General features: G+C 43.4%; 2 protein-coding genes and 1 long non-coding RNA gene across 3 annotated transcripts; 1 reads left to right on the top strand and 2 right to left on the bottom strand.

Moving 5' to 3' along the window:
* Window positions 1-156: 156 nt before the first annotated feature.
* LOC119227542 (uncharacterized) lies at window positions 157-1,700 on the top strand. The gene is made up of 2 exons (XR_005121362.2): window positions 157-216; window positions 1,366-1,700. It is a non-coding gene; the product is annotated as an uncharacterized LOC119227542 (long non-coding RNA).
* Window positions 1,701-1,968: 268 nt separating this feature from the next.
* plekhd1 (pleckstrin homology domain containing, family D (with coiled-coil domains) member 1) lies at window positions 1,969-10,520 on the bottom strand. Its single transcript, XM_037486362.2, has 13 exons — window positions 10,078-10,520; window positions 9,330-9,423; window positions 9,142-9,231; window positions 8,738-8,814; window positions 8,336-8,427; window positions 8,197-8,249; window positions 7,751-7,845; window positions 7,567-7,660; window positions 6,768-6,970; window positions 4,564-4,696; window positions 3,552-3,696; window positions 2,462-2,605; window positions 1,969-2,359 (listed from the first exon to the last, which is right to left on the bottom strand). The coding sequence occupies exons 1-13, from the start codon at window positions 10,230-10,232 to the stop codon at window positions 2,202-2,204; spliced, it is 1,533 nt and encodes a 510-aa protein (XP_037342259.1). The 5' UTR covers window positions 10,233-10,520; the 3' UTR covers window positions 1,969-2,201.
* Window positions 10,521-14,084: 3,564 nt separating this feature from the next.
* On the bottom strand, window positions 14,085-17,608 carry slc39a9 (solute carrier family 39 member 9). Its single transcript, XM_037486380.2, has 7 exons — window positions 17,011-17,608; window positions 16,667-16,775; window positions 15,704-15,907; window positions 15,328-15,402; window positions 14,844-14,929; window positions 14,437-14,571; window positions 14,085-14,352 (listed from the first exon to the last, which is right to left on the bottom strand). Exons 1-7 carry the CDS (start codon window positions 17,104-17,106, stop codon window positions 14,119-14,121), a joined length of 939 nt encoding a protein of 312 aa, XP_037342277.1. The 5' UTR covers window positions 17,107-17,608; the 3' UTR covers window positions 14,085-14,118.
* Between the last annotated feature and the right edge of the window lie 480 nt (window positions 17,609-18,088).

The following is an 18,088-nucleotide window of genomic DNA, read 5'->3' as shown; positions in this document are numbered from 1 at the left end:
CGAGCCCTATGCCGATGAAGCATCAGAGGACACTGATTCTTGCCAAAGGGCTGTTCTTCCCTCCCTTCTTTTCCCCTTCATGGACTCCCTGCGTCTCTCCTCCGCATAGCAGACTACGGCAAACAGTCAAGCGCCTTTTGACATCACCCCCCCCCCCCCCCCCCCCAGAAAGCCAGAAACCCAGAAACCGCCTGGTGACCGAGGGAAGGTCAACAGGTACGATGATTTAATTGCTTTTGCAGGTTATATGCAATGCCTTCCGTTTTGTTCCATTCTATTTGCTTCCAGCCCTTGAAGTAATAACACAACAACCCCTGATCACGCTGACCCAGAAATGACAGACGAGAGGGGGGGGGGGGGGGGGGGGGGGGCACTCTACTCACAACATGGAAGCCAACAGCAGGCTTTAAAGGCCTCCGGCTGCGGTAATCTCACAATCTCACAGATTAAAAGAAAAGGGAGATACACATGGCGTTTTGCTGTCAGATGTACGTAGCCGTTGCCGTAGTGACTGGAGGTGAGGCGGGAGCAGCGAGGGGCTAATGGCCGAGCAGAGAGAGTGCGTAGGAATGTGAGCAGCTGTCTCTCTGGTGACTCCGTGGCTTCTTTTTCTCTGTAAAAGACTTTTGTTGTAAAAACATGTGTGTTAAGAAGGGAAGAACCTCCTCCACAAAGCAGACTGCAGCATGCTATGCAATGACTCGGTTCGATGCACAATATTATGACGCTTTATTCAGCTTTTCAGACGTGCCATACTATTAGTTTATTACATAACACGGGTTGATGAAATCCAGCGTTCTGATTGGATGAGAGTGAGTCACGAGGAGTGCATTATTGAGCGATAATGTACAGTAGCTGTTCACATTGACCCGAGTAGTTTTGCGGGACCGTTAGTTGACATTTTAGTTTTTAGCTCGATGATCGATGTGAGGCAATGCGAGCTTTGGCAACCGGACAATTAAGGTGGACGTCCTGAGCGATGTGAATGAATGAGATGGTGCGGGACCCAATGCTGTTAACATGCACGTATGGGGACTATTTTTCCTCTAGACTGATGAAATGTGATACACAACGTTTGGTGGGTGCAACTATTTAGTGCTGAAAGGCAGATATTTACTATTTATAATTTTGCTGGTAACCGTGTTATAAAAGCAATAAGGTACCTGAGGCTGTACTTTATCGTCCAATAACGTAACAGCTTGAGGGTGCGGTTAGGCCCGATGCACAGCAGCCTCTCGTACCTTATTGCTTTACTGTTCCACCATCACATAGCAAATCCTTTTATGACGTTCAACTAGCTCCACTAAAGCTTTTATGAAGTTGTTTGACAGATTCTCTTTCTTACTCACACTTTTCTTCCTTCAGGTGCTGGCGATCAACAAGCGATGGGGATTCTCCTTTTCTTCCCCCTGAATCAAGCGTGAAACACCGAACCTTCTTCTCTCAGAAATACATCCATATCAATTGTTTTTTATTCGCGTGAAACTAGTAACAGCGCAATCTATTTTGAAGCATAGATGACATGTACAAGGTTCAAAAACAGCTTTATTAGCATCAAGGCATGTTGTTCAGTCTGTACGACCCCTAACCCCCCAACATGTGGCTTTCTTTTCTGTATCCTTTCTGCTGTGAAGTTATAATTTGTACATCATCCCAAAAAGCTTGTGTCAGTGAATTAAATTGATTTTCATCGTCAAGGACGGATCTTTTGTTGTAGCAATAATTAAGTGGTCAAGGTGAATTCAACACAAATGCGTGAGTCGTTTTCAAAAAGCCTCTGTTCATGTGAATACAATCAAAACCAGGGGAATAAAATGCATTTTACAAGACGGATTTGCATTGTGTGTACTCCTGTTAGTGATGTCACAAATGTTCTTATCGGATGGAGTCAACAGTTCCACTTGTGTAGTGCAACATTATGTTCCTCCTAATATTTATATACTCTACTCTTTTGCTGAATTCAATTAGTTTTTCAATCTATTCAGGTTTCTTTATGTTGGAAAGAGTCACAAACAGTAATGCACAAAAGTAGACTCCCACTCCACGGATCCTAGAACCTGTTATGTGGAAGGTGGTCGTTTAAAACCACGCGCATAAAAGACATTTGAGTATCTTAATAGTGGGTTTCACATCAGGATCTCTAAATCACTCAGCAGGGGGCGGGACTAAAGCTAAGGACCGTTCTCCCCCCCTTTGACCTCTCAGCCCTCGGGTTTGTTGGTGGCGTCCTTGCGGGCGATGATCTCGTACACGCTCTCTCTGAAGCTGCTGTCCGTGGTCAGTCGCCGGGCCGTCTCTCGCAGCTCCTCCATGCTGTCGCCATCCGAACTGGACACAGCGAAAGACTTGGAGTGCTTCACTGCAGCGGCAGGAAGAAGAAAGGAAAACCAGAAATGGGTCTCATTGCTGACACGTCGATGTGAATTCAGTGTGGGACTGTGTCCCTGAGGAACTGACTTACACCAGTGGTGTCTGGAGGCTCTCCTCTGGACGCGGCAGCTCTTGATCCTGCGCGCGGCGGCTTTGTGCAGATACACAGCGTTCTTCATTATGGACGGAAGCTTCGCCTCAATCTCAGCTGCACAGATGCACTCCTCAAAGAATTCTGGTCAAACACACACACACGCATGGATATATTTCACACACAATTATTAGTGTATAGTAGTATAGTTTTGTGAATGGTAAAACTTGTGTGTGGTTTTTAGAACGGATATAAAAATACTCTAAAGTAGTTGGTAAAGTAGTGGGTGTAATTTGTCTATTAATAAAATTGTTTGTAGCTTTCTTTGGAAGAAAATCTGAAATAATGCCCCAAAAAATACATTAGTCCTCATTAAGAGTCAGACTTTAAAAAAATGTGACTTATCTTTTATTTTGACATTAGAACTACAAACTGTTGCATCAATAACAAAGCGTTCCCATACTATTCAGCATTAGATTATAATTTCCCTTATTATATGATTTAGGATTATTTTACGGATTAATGGACTGGTCAATTTACTCAAAATTAATCAACAACTAATTAACAAATCATTTAATAAGTTTAGTGATTATTCAAAGCTAAAAGACCAAATCAATTCCCTGGCTTCACCTGTATTTGGACATTCGTTTAAAAAAAATAAACAGAATGAATATAATCTCAATAAATGATTGCAGGCATTTTGTGTTTGTCTAATAGACTAAAAAAATGTGAAAATAATGATAAAATGAGTTGCAGCCTTGAGCTTTAAGGCATCATAGTTTATATTGATTTGATTAAATAAAACCCACGTTTTATTAAATATGTTTCATTAACTTTGATATCTGCTGAATATTCAACATGTGATTCAAACTCCATCCACAGGAGGGCAGTCACACAGGTGCAAGTGTCAGATGTAGTTCTTTCAACACTTCATCCAGAGAGCATGACATGCGTAAACTTGCTGAATTCATATTGTTTGTCTACTTGCTATACTGGTCACATTGTAACTGTCATCCTAATGTGAACTAAATGAGATTCTGCAGCACATATTTGACCAATCGAATTTGGAGGAAGCGGTGGATTCACTCACTCCTCAGCTGGGTCACCCCGCCCTTCATCTTCTCTTCCGTCTCTTTGGTGCGCTCCAAGGAGCCCAGGCCTTTCTCCAGTTCCTGCAGAGCCTGTTCGGCCTGATTCAGTCTCTTCTCCAGCTCCACCCTGGACTCTATCTCCACCTAATGCACACGGGGTGTTGATCTCAGTGCGGGACATCGATTTACTGAAGCTCTATGTGCAAATGTCAGAGGGAATATTGGGCTTCTATTGATAAACTGAGCTTTTCTCGGGGCTGAAGAGGTCCCAGTTCATTCTAAATGAAACTGTGTCCTGATGTTTGAAGGAGACAACCTTCCAAAATCTTTTTAGGATGAACTCGAAGCAGCATTACGCGTTTGCCACGTGTTATGGTTACGTAAAAATGAAATTCATAGTCAACAATGTTAGCTCTAATAACACAGAATAAACACGGGTTGCTGCTGACTTCGGTCCAGAGGTCAAGAAGGAAGACGCAGAAAGCCTGGATTCATGCAAAGATCGAATGAAGGTCATTTCATGCAGAGAAACAAGGGAGACGAGACAATCAGCTTGTTCTGTTCTGGTAAATGTAATTTAGATTAAATTAGACTGGAGGAACCACCCTGAAGAAATCCATCATATGCAAGACTCACCTCTGTTGGCCACAAATACTGAGGTCATATCCTCTGTATTTCTCACATCCATTGTTTAAGCATTTATTAGAATATCTTCAGACCAACTGAAGGACTAAATGTTCGCTTGTGGGTTTTGGAAAATGGTCCTACTTCTTAAAATACCATTCCATTTACAAACTTAAATACATTGTATCAACTGAATTATTGTTATTATCAAGAATGTGAAAACAGTATTGACTTTTGTGATGTGTTCACTTTCAGATTCGGTGGATTCTTGATTCATGTTACATGAATGCTCCATGGTATTAAAATGTTTTTTAAAAAAGCTCAAAAAGAGGGACATCCTCCCTGTCAGGCGATATTTGGAGAAGCAAACGTTTCCCGCTGGCTTACCTTGAGCTCGGCCTCGGTCTGCTGTTTGTCCACCGTGAGCTGGGAGAGGGACTCCTGCAGCGTCTCCGCCTGAGAGGAGTAGAACTCCCTCTCCTGCTGCAGGACGCGAGCCCGCTGGTCCTTCTCCCGGAGTCTGGCACCACACACACACACACACACACACACACCATCTTCATCAATGGCGTGTCTGTCTTTATCCTAATGACAGCATGCTCAGAACTCCCATTTGGGCGGGTTTTTGAAACGATTTTGTCATTATTTAAACCCTTTTTAAAGCGCAAAGCTTAAGCTGTAAAGCCGCAGGAAGCAAAAGCTGTAAATATTTCTTATTTTTTTCAATGCTTCTGGTGCCCTTCACTGTCAGGACACTGTGCTCACTGAGGTGTACAGGACGCAGATGAATGCACACACACACACACACACACACACACACACACACACACACACACACACACACACACACCATTTGATTTCAAGGTTAAGGCTGGGAGCACAGAACGTTATGTGAGACGCGGAAACAGTTTGACACAATGAGGAACTTATTTGCCGTCCATTTCTTTAAGGAATTTAAAAAAACAAGATATAACGTTCATGTGAGAATGAGCTTTAGAGGAGATGCTGGGCAGATTTTCTTTTTAATTATGAAATGATTATTACTTAACTGGTCAGGTTAACATATTTATATATCTGTTACGTTTGATGTATTCTTAGTCATTAAAAGACCATGCTAATATAGAAAGGGAAAGAAAGCAATAAGACAATGAACACAATTACGAATATAATCATGTTTGAGACAACACTGGTGTTTCTGCTTCTTTTGCAGAACACTTTAAATCCTCAATGCATATTGCATCTAAATATACATATATTGTATCAGTGGATTTATGTGTTTTAATAAAAGTACTTTAGGTTCTAGTTAGGGCCGGGACTCGATTAAAAATATTAATCTAATTAGAGTCTTTGTAATTAATTAATCAAAATGAATCGCATTTTAATTGCATAAATATTTGACCTGAGAACAGTGAGAAGTAATTTTTTTCACATGGATTTTTATTTTTGTTCAACCAATTCCAGCAGACAAGTGTAGAAATAGCATATTTAGAAATATAGTACTTTCAGAAATTCAGGTAGCCTATAGGTAAGTAGACCTTCTGTAAACTATGTTTTTTTAAGTAGACCTATACTTTCAAGTACATTCAGAACATTGGTTATTTTTTCAGACGTGGACTTAGTTACCCTGGTCCTTAAACCAGTCATCTGGTGCAGTGTGGGTTGGGTGTGGGTCCTTGTACTCATGCTAGCTGCTAATTGTTTTGCGTTGAGGTGATACTTGAGGCTCGATGTGAATTCCTTGTTGCACAGCTTGCACACAACCACGCTCTTATCGACGCTTCCATCCGTGTGTTTATTATAATAAGATGTCCCATTCACGGGGCCACCCGACACGGTCTCGTCAGCTTCTTCGTTCATGTTCACTGTGGTTTGTTGTTGTCTGAAGTCATGGACGCTAGTTGGTGCTCCAGTATAATCGGTCCTCCGAAACTCATCCAGTGAGAAACGTTCCGCGGTGCAAAAAATAAGTGTAAAAATGCGTAAAAAATGTTTAATGTGTTATTTTTTGTGTAATTAATTCATCTTAATTCACATTGTAATTAATTAATCGTAATTAACGCGCTAAAGTCCCGGCCCTAGTTCTAATATAACTAATCAAAAACATTTCATAGATTTGAGTAAAATGGAAACAGTGTTCGTTGCCACATCAGGTACATTTTGCATTTGAAAAACTATTGCGTGTAAGTATGGTTTTATTTTTGTATTTTCTATCCAGCAGCATCTGAGAGGACTTCCGAGAAAAGGAGTGGAGTGAAGGCAGGTTTCATGGAAACACCAGTGGTGCACAGTCAATAGCAGCTCCTGTAATATCCCACTTACTGGTGCTGATCAATGCAGCTGGTTGTTTAGGGATCAATACACATTTCCACTAGCGGCTACATCCTCTGTGTCATAAGCATGGAGGTTCCCTGGAGTGTTTGACCTTTTGGATGTCGAAACAGTAACAACTGTTTCTGATGTGACACCATATTGTCATTTTATCAACCGGAGAAAAACGTCCTTTTAACTGAAGTCAAAATCAACACAAAGGACTTTTTGAATGTTGTTCTAGTTCTGCTTATGTGTGCTTCCGTCTCTAAATGGCCGCTCACTTGTTGTGCGCTTGCTCCTTCTCCTTCAGCAGGGCCCTCATCTGCTCCTCGATGTGTTTCAGGTCCTCCAGCAGGTTCACGTCTGCGTGGTCCCCCCCGTCCACGGCCTCCCTGCGCAGCGAGGTCTCCCCCGCTGCCTCCGCCTCACTCGGCTCCGTCACCCCCAACAGCTCCAGAGTCCTCTGTTTCTCCTGAGAGAGCTCCTGGAGGGGAAAGCCACAACCCAGAATAATCCTAAATGACCTTCATGTCCATTGAGTGTCACTCATGACGTGTTTAAAAGCTCAGGAGATCTGGGCAGTTTTTTGTGGTCACATCAACAAGAGAGTTTGACTCGTTAACGAGGACCATGAGTTTGACTCGTTAACGAGGATCATGAGTTTGACTCGTTAACGAGGACCATGAGTTTGACTCGTTAACGAGGACCATGAGTTTGACTCGTTAAGTAGGATCATGAGTTTGACTCGTTAACGAGGATCATGAGTTTGACTCGTTAACGAGGACCATGAGTTTGACTCGTTAACGAGGACCATGAGTTTGACTCGTTAAGTAGGATCATGAGTTTGACTCGTTAACGAGGACCATGAGTTTGACTCGTTAACGAGGACCATGAGTTTGACTCGTTAAGTAGGATCATGAGTTTGACTCGTTAACGAGGACCATGAGTTTGACTCGTTAAGTAGGATCATGAGTTTGACTCGTAAACTCGTCACGTCAGCAGTTGTAAAATGAAGCAATCTGGACATAGTCGTCTCCCCTTCGGTGGACGAGGGGCAGACTTTTTGGGTTTTTTTCATACCTCGATGGATTTCTGCAGCATGACGGTTAAATTGCTCAGCTCTTCTTTTTCACTCTCCACACCTTTGAGGGACTGAGCCGTGCCGTCCAGGTCTCTGCCGGATATAAATCACATGGATTTACAAACTAAACTAAATCATAATCAGTAGCAGCTAACATTAACTGGGACATGAATATGCTCTTACAGTTTGATATTCTCCTGCTCGGCCGTGAGCTCCCCCACCACCTCCTCAAACTTCATCTTCTCCTCCTCCAGAACCTGGTTCAGACGCTCCAGCTCCTGCAAAGACCGCGGTGGAGATTACAGCCACGATCAAAGCCATGAAATAAATGCCCGCGGGACAAAAATATTCAGCAACAATGTACAATTGGAACTGAAAGAAATAGTCGATGGATCGACTGGAAATTTAATCTACAACAATGTGACATCATCAATTAAAAAACGGAATATCTTTGGATTTTGGTTTGTTATTGGTTAGACAGAACAATACTTTTATTTGAAAAAATTACCGTCTTCATACGGTGGTTGAAAAAAAGTAAAACAATTATAGACATAACTTAAAAGCAGAAAAAATATCTCTAATCAGTGTTTTTTAATGGAGGCCCACTTCAAAGGACAAGAAGGTCTCACCTCTCTTTGTGCTCTCTGGTGACTGAGCTCCTCGGTCTCTTCCATTAGTTTATCTGGACAAAGAAACACAGCCTGAGCTTGTTAACCCTTTAAAAAGCGGTGGGGGGGGGGGGGGGGGGGGGCTGTCCTCCATGCTTACCCAGGTACTCCTGCTTCTCCTTAGCCAGCTGCAGCCCCTGAGCCTCCAGACTCTCGATCATGGCCTCCCCCAGCTGGGCGCTCTTCCACGTGCTGTTGGACCAACGTAGAGAATTTAAAAAAAAAAAAACTGAAATTTCCGCTGGTGTTGGTGATAAATTACTTTAGCAACCCCTGTCTCCACCGGCAGGTCAAAGGCTTCCTGAAAAATTCCTGAATGGTTCCAATGTCCAGACATTCATGGTTCACAGAGTATAATTATATATACATATATATCTCTCCACATGCACAATTAAAAGTTTCAAGCTTGAGCTGACAAATTCGGCATTGTTAATTGAAATGAAATGAAATATTTAAAAAGAGAGGCTTTCTTCAGGAGAATTTGCGTTGGTCTAATACTCACACTTTCCCTGACTCCTGCAGCATCTCCATCCACTGGACCTGCTCCTCCCCGGACTCAGCGGCCAGTACTACGGTGCCCTGGGGACGCATACGCCACATTATTCAGAAGCAGATTTATCAGTGAAGGGCTTAGGCTGTAATGACACGCTTAAAATCTACGCATCACACTTCTGTAACTGTCCCAGAGTACAATTACATTCATTCTATTATGTTCCATTAGTTAAGCTGTAAAAATGAGATATAGAAGAAGCCATCTCTGCTTGGCTCTACACGCTGCTTTGTCTTCTCTGTCTTTGCTGTACTTGCATATATTTGTCGTTTGTCTGAAGCTCAAGCCTGGCTTTTTTTTTTCAAATGATAAATTAAACCTCAGCGAGGCTGCTAAAGGAACGGAGGAGGTCTCACAGTAAAGTCCTCCAGGTTGACCACGATGCCGAAGGGCATCCCCAAGTTCTCATTGGACGAAACCACACATCCTCCCAAAGGGATGACCCCCTGTGACAGAAACACACCACATTTACAATGTTGTTTACGGATAATACAGGTTAAAGAATAGTTATTAGCAGCTATGGATGGAGGATGCAGCGGCTCACCTTGGGGTGGATGTTGAAGAACCTGTTGGTCTCGAAGCTTCTCTTTTCGCTCTCTGCATAGTAGAGCAGGAAGCTGTCTTTGATGATGAAGAATCTTACCGAACAGAATTCACTCATTATGACTTTTATTATGACCTTTATGATACATGCTGAAGGGAAAGGTTATAAAGGCTGTGTCGTTTTAACTATTACGTAAACTAAGAGCATTATTGTGACTTAAGGTAAAAAAATCAATAAAGATATTTTAACATCCACAGCAGGACACCATGATGGGAAAAAGACTGGATGAGTACATCCTGATGTTATATAAAGCCATACACTCAACAAAATGTTCATGAATGAAGAAAACAAGCTCAACATCATATTCAGTTCAATGTTTTTTGTACTTACAAAAGTAGAAATAGCTCTAGTGTCAAATCAATAGTAGAAACGAGCATTTTTCTTCCCAAATATATAACAGCATAGATAATCTTCAGTATCCGGTGACACGACATGTAAAAAAAATATATTATTGTTGTCTAAGAATATTTAGCATTGTGCAGATCCTCCACCTTAAATGTCAACTCGTTAGCTATTAAGTAAAAGCAGGTCCTTCTAAGCATTGCCTGTGGTTTCTAAAGTAGCTTTTGAGGATGTTTTAAATGCGACGGAGAGGCAGAACTTCTCCCCACCAAGTGCAAAGTGCTTGTTCCCAGGACACAAGATTAAAGACCACCAGGTGACTCACACACACACACACTTGCCTCACCTGCGGGACCACTTGACCGATGGCCGTCCGAAGGGCCTCTTCCACAGCACCCCGTGCAGCTGCACCTTGGTGCTGATGTCCAACGCTTCCGAGTCGGACTGCTCCATGGACAACCAGGGCGAGAACAGAGAGTTTCTGGACGAGGACGAGAACATCCTCTCTGGCTTCCCTACCACCACCACCTCCTCCCCCTCCCCCGGGAGGCGGGGCAACAACAAAAAAATCAATGGAATCGATGGAATGAAAAAAAATACAAATAAAGTATAAAGCAGTCAATAACAATTAGCCGGATAACAACCGATGCACAAGCATGGAGGTGCTCGGACAGCTTCAATACCAAGCCGGAAAAGAGGCAAAACAAATCCCAATAACTCAGCAGGGCGGAATGATGCAGCTGTCAATACGCTCAGCGCCGCAGGCTGACTGAGCGCCCAGCGACGCAGAGACCACAACAGGGAGGGCAGAGGGGGGGAGGGGGGGGGCAGCTTTAGGAGTCCGAAGCCGGTCAATACATTCAAGCCAGTAAAAGCTGTTATTCCGATTACTGTAGTCACCGCGGCCTCCAGCTCTTGGCAGGTACGAACGCTCGTATCCATTTATCCATCCATCCCTCCTCCATCCAGCCATCCATCCCCCACTGCTCCAGCAGCGAATCAGAAGAACATCTGGGGCGGAGGCGGGGTGTCACGACTTCCCGGCAAAGAGGATGGAGAGTGGTTAACATGCAGCTCGGCTTTGTTGAGTATCAGATTAATTTACACAACATGTGTCGGAGTGGACGGACAGCCGATTATGAAGATCTGTGACAGCTCAGCCTCGGGATAGAGGGCATGAGCCTCCAGACTGCAATGGGTACGAATGCCTCTGAATCAAAGAAAATCCCAGAGAAATGTGAAAGTTGTGAATGCGACAAACGCCAAACCTTCACGTAAAACAGGACGACTGACATGTTCCTGTAACATTTTTATGCTTGAACAAACAAAATGTAGCAGAGCATTGTAGCCAGTTACAAAAACTTTAATTTAGTCGCCATAAAACACAGTAAGTGATATTCATCAAAATTGAAAGTATGGAAATAAGGCAGACTCATTCTGGAATGACAGAAAGGAAAGGAAAAGGAATAAAGATACACTGAGCCCCGCTGAAAATATGACAAAGATTGACCTGACCCTGAATCAGCCCCAACATGTGCCAGCTCCTCTCCTTTGGGGGAGGATGGTGAAAGTGCACCTGCACACATCTGCCAGTAGAACCACTTTCTACAGTTTAATGTTCTCAATCCATCAAAGGCGTTTAGAGGCGCCACACGGAACATGGCGTCCAGTATTTTAGACAGTTAATGATGCAATATATGAAGCTTCGTATTCATTCAATACAAACTTTAAACAAACGATCAGGAACAAATGAGACTTTAAATGACCTGTGAAGCAAAATACTTTGCGTAAATGAATTTTATAAATAGTCCAACGAGTTTATTTAACTTAACGGGCCGTTTCACATATATCCAAGTCTCATATTTACATGTTGAAGTTATTTCTGGCTGTAATAATTCCTTCTGTCCATGGTACCTCAATAATGTGATTCCAACGTAAAGAAAATCCCTCAGTTTACCCAAAGTATATTAGAGGCTTTATCGGCAGCGTTCAATCTTCAGAAGGCAAAAAAGTACGGAAGAAGAGAATTTTGGACGGGAAGGACTTTTAACAGACCCACTTTATTGGTCAACTCTGAACTAAACTATAAATGCATTTGTGAATTGAAGACTGTCGAGGTTTTCCCCCCCATTGGTCTCACATTATTAAAGAATCTATTCCCAGTAACCAATAACTCCTTCACCGTACTCACGAGCATTGAGTCTTAGAACCAGTGAGCGCGTTGTGCATTCATTCTGGAGAATTCTTCTCAATGAGCTTCCTACTCTGAATGATTGCACCCTCCATGAATAAAGTCAATTTTAGAACGGTTTTTGGGCTTAGTAGGAAAAGGTTGATATACGGTTTCATTTTGAATATCAAACTCTCTCAGAAACTATTTGTCGCTTATGTAGTGGGAAACATGTTGTCTTATGGAGAAATACTGGAGCAAGTCTTCAGGCCCAACCGTTCCTTAAGAACTCATGCACATGGATCAACAACTTTCATAATAACTTCATCATTTAAGCAAAAATCGGAGAATCTTGCAACTGCCCTTTTCTACAATGTACGCACATATCTTCAAACCAAACAAGTTGTATGTGAAAATAATCAGACAATTGAAAGATAATTTCAGTAAAGTCAGTTGCAGTCCTTAACGTAAATGCTAATGGTCCAAAGAAAATGCCAAATCTAAGCGGGGAAGTGGCACATAGAGGGGCTCAGTGAGGAGGGGGGGGGGGGGGGGGGGCTTTCCTTTTTGTTCACACATACAGCATAGCACAAAAAGAAAAAGAACAGTCATGCAGCTGCTGGTCTGCATGCGACCCCCCCCCGAAGAATCCCGGCAGGTTCCTCCTCCTCCTCCTCGGGTTTGGACCTCCATTGCCGAGCTGCGTTGGTAAAACGGGTCCATTCGTACATAAAAGACCTCCGGCGGAGCGATTGATGTCTCGCGTCAGAGCCGTCCATGCATGGCCAAAGAGGAGTTACACAAATGTAAGCAAGCGGTTCTGTCTCCTACAGGAGATCATGATGGTGGAAACCACAATATCACATTCATACATGAGCAGGCACAGTGATACAGGTTCACCCCCAACATCCACCTGCCCTACTTAATTGTTAATGCATCAACTGGTTACTGTTTTAGTTGTACTGGGGCAGCGATAGGGGGGGGGGGGGGGGTGGGGGGGGGTCCAAAGGGTCTATCTGAATGACATAACTTGCGCTTTGAGTATGAAGGCAAGTCCTGCAAAGCTATTTCAGACTATGATGCACTGCTGTAGAGGACGAGACATCGGCCCTATTTCATGCGTATGCTTAATGCTCACATGTGACTAATGAGAAATAAACCAGCCAAAGAATTAGAATTCTCTTCTTAGGATGGATCCGTTCTTTTGAGACAATAGTGCCAAAACGGTCTCCTCCACTTAATGCTGTGTCAGACTAATCACTCATTCAGAGCTGCTAAAATATCCCTCCACCTCAAAACAATCTTAACACTCCATACACTTAGTTAAGACAATTCTATAAGAGAGGTTTTTCCTTCCCCTTCAGATTATGATTCATCAAGTAAAACAAAATAAAGCACGTCCAGAGAAGTAAAACAGAAAGAATTAAAGTGACAGTTCATGTTGTGCTACAGAAACACTCCGACAAAAAGGCAAACTCACGATCCAGAGACGTCTGTCGGGTCCTTTGAGGTGATCTTTCCACCTGCTCCGTAGTTGGATGCCAAAAAAAGATGTCCGTTGAGAGCACAGGTCGGGAATGACCATGAATAACAGTAACGTGAATGCAAATGAGAGTCAAACGGCCATTCAGACCTGACCATTCAAAATCATGTGTGGTGGTAACGTCCCATCTTGGTAGAGTCCTTTCATCTGGCGAATATGGCACTTGAAATTCACCTCACATCTGTCTAAATGTTGCAAAGATATCTTACACTGTACAAAAAAGGGAAGTTTTATTCAGATCTAAATCTCACTGAGCAACTGCCATCTAGTGAAACGTCACTGTGATGATTCAGGCGTGATTCTTTCAAAAAAAAGCACGATAGCGACAACTCCACGGTTACCAGATTGAACAGAGCTAAAGGGTCGGACACTGGTGTCTCTCTAAAAAAGGATTTCTGGTGGAACAAACGGACACTTACAGTAAGCTGGAAGATATTTCGCCGTCAAAAAAAACTAAAACATTGCAGCGTTCCTCCTCTGATTTCCCTCTGTCATTCTTCCCTTGTTTCAGGTTTAATTCATGAGATGCCGCCCCCCCCCCCCCACGACGAGCACGAGGTCCATCAGCAGACAACAAGACATTTAGATCCACAATGTTCGAAGTCTCTTTCTCCGCTCCCCCCCCCCCCCCCCCCCCCTGTACACCCGTTTAAAATCCGCCCTGCGGTCTGCGTCTAATGGTGGTGGCCGACGGACAGCACCAGAGGAATGAGGCAGCCCAGCACCAGAGCCCCCACCTCCACCTTGCTCAGTCCCTTCCCCCCGTTCCCTCCCGTGGGGGCGTGGCTGTGGCTGCCACCCCCGACCTCCGGGAGGACGTGGACGGTGGCCACGTAGAGGAAGGTGCCGGCGGAGAAGAGCATGGCGACGCCGGTGGCGTTGAAGTCCGACAGGGCCTCCTTGCTGCTCTGAGGAGTGGAAACACACAAAGAGCGTGTGAGGTCACATCCATTTTCAAATCTAGAATCCACCTCATCTCCAACTCATCTTACCTGACTGAGGCCTAAAAAGGTGAGCATGGCGAGGACCGGCGCCGCCAGGGCGAAGACCAACAGATGTTTGCGGATCCGGTTCCTCTCGAGACCGGCGTGCATCAGGAAGGATACCAGGCCGAACGCCGCTGGGGCCTGCAGACCACAGAGGTCACACGGGGTCATGTGTGCTTTGAAATCCAGCTAACAATTTGATTTTTGTTTTCATCATGTTTTCGATACGCAAATGGTTTCATCGATTGATCATTTGGTCTTTAAGAACGGTAAGAATAATTGATTAAAATATCCATCACAATTCCTTTGCTACAGCTCAACTGCACGTTTGTCTATATACATGCGTATCCAATAAAATCAGAAAGCATGTAGAAAAGCATGAAATGACTCTACAGGATATGAGCCATTATTACCTTATGCAACATGATAGCGACAAAAACAATGAGCTGAACGCTGGTCTGAGAGGTGGAGGCAGCAGCTCCCAGCGCCACTCCATCAGCTGGAGACAAAAGACAAAGGAGCCGGGCAATCAATCATAGCCGGCTATAAGCCAACAACGTTTTCAAGATTCAGATTCTAATATTGTGTAAACAGAAAAAAAACAATGAGCAACCAAATCTGCTCAAACGCACTGATGAATCCACTCTTTATCATTTTCCATACAGCGGTATTTCTCAAGATCAGCTAAAAATGGGATTCTGAACAAGTAAACGTCTTTTTAGGAGAGAATGACAGTTGTGTTATGTAACTAAGAAAATATTAAACACAAGGATTCTACAGTATATTAAGGAGGACATTCTCACATCACTAATTTGTGATTCAGACTAATAAGGACAGTTTGAACCCAAAGTCACATCTGACGTGTTTGAGACATTCCATTTTCCAGAGGAGACGTACCTGCAGCGTGGACCACCAGACCCAGGGTGGTAGTGATTTTGGAGGAGGACACTCTGGCCGCCTCTGGATCCAACCCTTAAAAAGAAAAAAGCTTTAATATATATAACAGTAGAACCAGGAACTGATGAAAGAACAGTGTCTCCTCAGATGTTGGCAGACAGTTTACAGAGATTTCGCTGCTCTGGAAAACTGTTTATAAAGTGGGTGCATCCCAAAGTTTAGCCCTCTGGGTTCTACTTGGATGTAACTCAACAATATGTCTTTCCTCTGCTGAACATTAGCACCTGATGAGGCAATGGACCAAGCTGCTAGCGCCATTTTCACAAACTGAATGCCCACATGTTGGCCGGTGCTTGCTGCCCCTCGTGACACTGACCTTCCGTGCTGTGCACATGAGAACTGCCTATCTGGTCCACCAGCAGCATGAAGACAAAGCCCAGAACCAGAGACACTCCGATGCAGGCGTGCAGCTGCTCGTGGCTGTGCTCGTGTTTCAGGCTGCCGCTCAGGGCCGCGTCCACTTCACCCTTCGACTGGGACACCTCCACGGCTCCGACCTGGCCATGGTTGTGGTGTGCTCCTGCAGAAACAGGCAGGGACACAGGCGGTTAAAAAAAGAGAAGAAAGAAGGTTCTAACACATCTGATTACTTTGTCAAGTACTTTCAGAGACAGTCACAAATCCATGAAGCCCTCTTTTGAGACAGAGGAGCGCATCAATACAAATGATGACAAAACAAACATCACAATGTTTGTGGTGCAAGAATAGACCTTAACTGGTTATTCTTTACAGCTCGCTGAACTTTGTTCTGTTTGAAAAAGATTCAAACTGTTATTTACTCAGACGAATGTCAACATATTGTACATTATCTACTTCTGGTGTCTCCTCCGAATGCTGAAGACGAGCATCAAACGTGATGTAATTCTTTTTCATTAGAGTAAAAAGTAGAGAACTGACAGGCAATGGAAGGCCGAATGAGGAAGCCCGATCGTTTATCTGTGCTGCACAACAAGTTTCAAGCCTCACTGGTTTTACCTCATTTCAAACCAGCCATCGTTTGTCACTACGTGCTGTGACACAATGTGGACCTGGTAGAGCAGATCTACAAGGGGACAAGCTAATCTTCAGGCTGACAAACTTAGTTCTGGACAGTGCCGACTCCTAAAAAAAACTCATGTATCACTATAGACTTGGTCTATTTGGTATAGTCCCGAATAGTCCCTTTGAACCATGTCAAAAATAGTTCCCGATATTATTCAAGAGTATCTTACAACGTATTGACTAAAGCGTTGCAGCATACTAATATCTTCCGATTGCCAACTGTTTCCGTGTAGTCTACCTTCGAGTATTTCCTCATAAAGTGCGTGGACCCCCTCGGGAATGATGACAGCCAGTGCGGTCCCACACAGCAGCCCTGCTCCGAGCACCGTGATCAGCTTCAGCCTTTCCTGGAGAGACAACCACAGAGGGATCAGAAGCACCAGTCGATCTAGTTAAACGCAGTACCTAAATGCGCTGGACTCCCCGATAGTCTATGCTGAAATGAGTGCTTCTTTGCATCCACAGGGGCTGACAGAAATCCGTTTTTACCTCTCTGTCAATTTTGAAAAATGTGTTCAAATTTAGTCAAACTGCGAGCTTCCAGGAAGCACATCCCATAAGGTAAGCATGTCCTAGACTTACCTCGGAGAAGTTGACTGCCAAAGGTATCGTCCCGGCCACGTAACATCCCACTAACATCGCAAGAGACAGCAGGCTGATCGAGCTAAAATCGTCCATGACTGCACTTGTATCTTCAGCTAATCTTCTAAACTACCAACACCAACCTGCACGTATGGTTTTAGCACCGTATTTTATTCACTGCTCATGGAGTTAACCTGCATTGCCCCGCCTGTCGCTGTTGGTAAAGGGAAGTAGTTGAATAAACGCACGTCCCAGTTGCTGGTATAATAGTTCAGGTCGCTGCGAAACATCCACGTTAACAAGCCACCGCCAAACTGAGACGCTTCAACCTCTGGCCTCGACAACGTTAGCAAAGCTAAGCTAACTAGCATCGGTAGCTCCCCTGCTCTTAACCTCGCGAATGAGGAATTCCGACACGTTAACGCTGGATTGCAGACATCCGTTACCTCACGTCATTTATTCCAGGTTCAACTGTCACTCAACAACAATGATGATCACAATGCAACTTGTAACCGATTTTGTTTGCAACTAGCTAGAAAGCTAGCTAACAGCACATCCTGTTTGATACCGAAAGAAAGTACTTCCGGGTCACAACTCATCTTTTTGACCTTCAACCTGTCGACGTAAACCTGCCACGTACCTGCGCAACTCGTTGGAGAAAAACCAGGAAGTAGAATGATAGATTAATTTAATAATATATGTAATATATATTATTTTATATTCGTTTATACACATGCATGTTTTGTTGACATTTAAAGTAAGATCTAAAAAGCATTGTTAATAGCTATGATACATTTATAAATACTACTAAATTCCCTGCTGGAGCCAAGTAAAGTTATGAAACTGAGCAAAATACACTGAGAATATGAATCCGTAATTTAGGAAATGTTCAGCAAAGAAAATTAATTAACGTTTTTAGTGTATGTAATGTATTCATTAATTATAAATGCTACAACGAATTATGAATTTAACATGAACTTATTTTTCAAGTTTAATAACTAGAAAAGGAACACAAAATAAAAAAATGTGAGGAGGAATATACATTGGAAATCCACCAAAATATAGATACATTAAATAT

Source organism: Pungitius pungitius, chromosome 14 (assembly GCF_949316345.1).
Source record: "Pungitius pungitius chromosome 14, fPunPun2.1, whole genome shotgun sequence".
In the NCBI taxonomy this organism is placed as follows: Eukaryota; Metazoa; Chordata; class Actinopteri; order Perciformes; family Gasterosteidae; genus Pungitius; species Pungitius pungitius.
Note: the sequence above shows the minus strand (reverse complement) of the source record. Positions and strands in the feature narration are given on the sequence as shown.